This window comes from Hipposideros armiger, unplaced genomic scaffold (assembly GCF_001890085.2).
Source record: "Hipposideros armiger isolate ML-2016 unplaced genomic scaffold, ASM189008v1 scaffold_385, whole genome shotgun sequence".
In the NCBI taxonomy this organism is placed as follows: domain Eukaryota; kingdom Metazoa; phylum Chordata; class Mammalia; order Chiroptera; family Hipposideridae; genus Hipposideros; species Hipposideros armiger.
In genome coordinates this window covers 41,719-46,347 of record NW_017731735.1, presented here as the reverse complement: position 1 = coordinate 46,347, position 4,629 = coordinate 41,719, and the positions used below count along the sequence as shown (strand labels likewise).

The window sequence follows — 4,629 nt, the reverse complement described above, 5'->3', positions numbered from 1 at the left end:
TATGTATTCTTGTGTTCCTAACATTCTACCAGACCAATTGATGGGAAAAAGCCCACCATGTACTCTGATCTGTCTCCCAGACTGAGGCCATGAGTCTGTTCTCACTGCCCAGACCCCTCTATCTCAGGCCTGTTGGCAGATGCCTGTGGCCTTACCCGGAAGGTGGTCTTCCCTTGCCTTCGGTCCCCTACACAAATCTGCCTTCGGCCGTTGTAGACATCAAAGCGACTGCTGCACTCCTCATCTTTCTGCACTGTCAGTTGCACTTCCCGGAGTGTGTCTGTTCTCCTGTTTCGGGTGACCAGGCCCCAGCCAGCCACAGTGCACACGGCCCCAGCACACAGCCTGGCCTGACTCTGAGGCAGAGCCACTGGCCTCACGAATCGATTCAGCCTGGCTCCATTTTGCAGCTGGCAGAAAGACAGTAGGTAGCCAGGGACTGTCTGTGCAGCACTCACCCCACACCCCCACACCCTCCTGGGACTCTGCCCCTCCTTCCTCCTCCATGGTCACAGGACAGGTGAAGCCCCCACATTGGGAGGGAGGCACTTCAGCTGGAGACCAGAGGGTCAGGCACGTGGTACCTGCAGTAACATGATGTCATTCAGGTTGTTCTGCTCATTATATCCAGGATGGGTGATGGCTGTGAGCACAGATATGTTTTGCTGGGTCCTTTCCTGCCTCCTGATGTTGTGGGCCCCCAGGATGACATACATAGGGCTGCAAAGGAATGGAGGCCAAGAGGTAGGTATGAGCCGTGGGAGCTAAAGCCCGCCAGCTCTGCAGGGCAGGTGGACAGCCCAGGGCAGCAAGGCTGCAGCTGAGGGAAATGAGCTCTCTGCTTCTCCAAAGCCCAGAGCTGGGGATGGTGGAGGACACAGTGACCTTAAGTTTTGCCTCCTATAGAATAAATTGAGAATTATCTTGAATTCATATTTTGTTTGAGCTCTGAGCAACAGCGGTTCGAGTCAGCCTGAGCTACGCAGCCGCTGAGCTGCCAACAGGTGGCAGGATGGCTCAGCTAAAAAAAAAAAAAAAAAAAAAAAAAAAAAAAGAAAAAAAAGAATTCATATTTTGATCCCCAAAGCGTGCCTTCCATCTCCTTCTTTGGTCTCCCTTTACACTAGCCTGATCCCTGACCCCCAGGACCTACCCAGTCTCTTCAACCCTTAATTGTTAGAACCCTGCTTTCAGACAGATGCTGTCATGAACACTTCTGGGCCTGCCTCATTGACTCTCAGAAACTCCTTAGCTCCTCACCTTCCCAAGCAGCGAGCTGCTGTCATCACAAAGTCTTCTCGCACCAGGAACCCCCCGCAGGTGCTGAGTCCCCTTGGTGATTCAGTCAGAAGATATGCCATGTAGGGGTGGGAATGGGGCCTGGCCTCGTTGCCTCCGATGATCTCCCCTGGAAGGAAGAATTCAGCACTCATCTCTGTGCTCGCTGAACTCACAGCTGGGTGGCTTCAGAAAGGTTAGAAGACGGGGAGGCTGGAGACGTGATGCAGGGGAAGGAGTATTTGGGGTGAGAATTGGGGTCTGCAGGGTACCACATTATGGGCCAGGGCTCCAGGGCTTTGAAGGAAACACTGCTGGCTCCCCACCTGGGACCTTGGCTCACTCCCACCTCCCTGAGTGGTTTCTCCCTGAAGTTCCCTGGTACTTTGTCTTCCTCAGGGAGCTTCCCTATTCCCTCTGAGTCCAGCTCATGGCCAGCTCATGGCCAGCATGGAACTGGTTTTTATGTATCTAGACATAAGCTGATGGGACTGTTATTGCTGTATCCTTGTCCCTTAGACTCTGACAATGAGCTGCAGAATGAATTCAGAGAGCACAGTTATAGGGCCTTTACTACGTGCATGCCAGGTGCAATTCCAAGTGTCACGGACACTAATTTAACTGTCCTAGCAACTCAAAGAGGTAGGCTTTGCTATTATTCCTGTTTTATAGATGAGGAACTGTGAGTTTAAATAATGTGCCCAATGACACAGAGTTAGGGAGTGCCTAGGCAGTTTGCTTCCAGAGATCATGGGGTGGGGTTGGGCCTCTGAGGGTCTGGATGGTCACTCACCTGCCCCAGCCCTGGGAGGTAAGAGAAAAGCCACCAGCAGTAGGAGCAGCTGCATCTTCCTGGGAAGGCTGCTCAGTCAGTGGCTGCTGGTGCCTCCTCGTGCCAGACTTTTAGCCCCCAGAGAGGAAGGAAGGGTGGGGTGGGGACTGGAGGCTTCACAGTCCCATGCTCCTGCTGGTGTGATAGGTTGCATCACTCACGCTGCCCAGGAGGTTTGCCCACCAACTGCCAGTGACTTGGGGGAAGAAAGCGTAACCCAAGCGAACACCAGACCTCCCAAGCTGCTGAGTCAGTACTGGCCCCAGAAATGGGAACCAGGGCACATGGAGAGGGGTTTTGGGCACTTCGTCACCCCAGAATTCTAAATTCACCCAATTCAATAATATTCCCACAAAGCATGAATGCTCAGCTGCCTACTTCTTCTATTTCCTATCCCTCTGGGATTGAAGCCTGTCCGCCTTCACCTTTTGGCACCCAGTCTCTCTGCTGGGACCCTGTCTGCTCCCATGGCTTTCTAGAAGCAGACTGAGTAGCTCTCTGTCTCCTGAATGGGTGGAGGGGGCTGGCAGATGAGGAAAATGGAAGAACAAGGCTCCGCCAGTGATTTTAGTTTTCTCGGAGAAACGCTCAGTAAAGGTTGTGACACAGTTGCAAACTTCTGTTTACCTGCTTCCTGCTCAAGGTGGAAGACTTTGTGTCCTAAAGGTTCCCTGCATGCCAAAAAAGGCCCAATTACTTGATTTTGTTGAGAGCTGTCAGAGCTTGGCTTGAAAATATCTAAGACCTTATTTCATCCAGGAGAAAAGAAACCTATGAGAAAATTCCCATTCTCTGCCCAGGGGCAGGAACTTATAATAAAGAGATACATATTTGCTGTGCTATGTATAATAAGTAAATCCTAAGAATTGGAACCACACATTCAATATCGAGTATAAGGACAGGCCCGGTACTGCAGAATAACACCGTGGGTTGTAAGAAACCCTTAACACTACTGAGAAGCTTCTTGTATGCTCAGAAAAACATCATAATCCAGTATAATTTTTGATAAAATATCAGAATTGTAAACTAATACAATTTTCAAATTTTTTGAGGGTTGTCATAGACCCACTTGAAATTCTTCTGAAAGTGAAGTCTCCTCTCCTTGTATATAAATATACACAGATTTTCACTTATCTACAGAGCTGTAAAAAAGTTTAATCCCTTCTCTAAAATATGCTCTAAAATTGTAATCTCATGAGAATTTTTTTCTCATCAAAAGTAATATGCAGAAAAAGGAGGAAAAAGAAAAAATAGTATAACAGCTTTATTAGTGTCTTAGCATTTGGAGTGGTTTTAATTTATTGTTACTTGAATGTTTTTCAATATATAATTTTGTTTTAAAATCATTATTCTAATTTAAAATCAGAAGGATTAAGAACGGCCTGCACATGTGAAAAAGGGGAGTGAAATCTATGCAGGCAATGATCTGAATAGAGACATGGGGAGGTGATTTCACTAACGGTGACCTAGGATTTCATGCCAACCTTCCCACTAAAAACAACCAAAATAACGCTGTTTAAAATGTCTAAAAAGTTTAAAAGCCTTTATAGCGTTGAAGAAATGCTAATGTAGGAGTGATTATGAGGCCAAAATGAAGGCATAATGGGAGTCCAGTTAGGTAGCTACTATTTTTCTGAGGGGATTTACTGAACCCACAAAATCTGAGCCTCTGGTTTGAAGACCATATAAGGTGAGGGGAATAGAAATCAAAGACCAAGACCCACCAAAGCAGATCCAGTCAGAGGCCCTCCCCACCGGAAGTTGGTACGTGAAAAGTGTACAGCCTCAAAGTAACAAGAGTAAGGGGCTAGTCCTTACAAGTAATTCATGAAGGTGAGAATTACTTGGAATTTTCATGGAATGTCAAAACTTTAATTTGCACTAATGTAGTTATGGATGTGTCCCAAAGTAGCTGGCAGAATCAAATACAAATCTAGGGGAAATTCACTGAATTTCAGATTTGAATTAACCCTGAAATTATTTTTCAAGTGTAATGATAAGCACGTAGTCAAATACAAACAAGATTGACAAGCAAACAAACAAAGAAAGAAGACACCATGGCTAAGAAACTAGGAGATAAGAATAGAGGAAAAAAGCTTAAATGATTGTGGTAATAGTATTAAATAATCTCATATGGATTACAAAACCATTATGCTGAAATAAAAACAAGCTTTGAAAGAGATGCAGGGCACATAAACCTTAGAAAAACTGACATGCCGTTTGTAAAGGAGCTAAATACGACTTCTAAAAGTGACCAATGTAATAACCAAAATCAAATGCACAGTGCATAAAGTTACGTACAGATTAGACAAAGAGGAAAAGAGGATTTCTAACCCAAGGTAGTTTAAAAAAAGGTGTCAAGAATGGAGCACAGAGGGGCATGAAAATAAAAATTTAGAAAATAGTAGAATTGACACCCTACAAAATATTTACAACATTATGACTTATATTCCCCTAACTGTCTTTCATATCCCTGTGGCAATATGGTAGTTACCTATTTATGCTGTCTAATCCCTTCC

The 4,629-nt window shown here is 45.6% G+C and overlaps 1 protein-coding gene across 1 annotated transcript in view; it reads right to left on the bottom strand.

Moving 5' to 3' along the window:
- The window catches only part of LOC109393625 (cathepsin G-like), a 2,798-nt gene extending 595 nt beyond the window's left edge, over positions 1-2,203 (bottom strand). Inside the window, exons 1-4 of the mRNA XM_019663036.1 lie at positions 2,072-2,203; positions 1,261-1,408; positions 585-720; positions 156-410 (exon numbers count right to left, since the gene is read on the bottom strand). Of these exons, the coding sequence (XP_019518581.1) occupies positions 156-410; positions 585-720; positions 1,261-1,408; positions 2,072-2,126 (594 nt within the window). The 5' untranslated portion in view covers positions 2,127-2,203. The remainder of the gene's footprint in view (positions 1-155; positions 411-584; positions 721-1,260; positions 1,409-2,071) is intronic.
- Between the last annotated feature and the right edge of the window lie 2,426 nt (positions 2,204-4,629).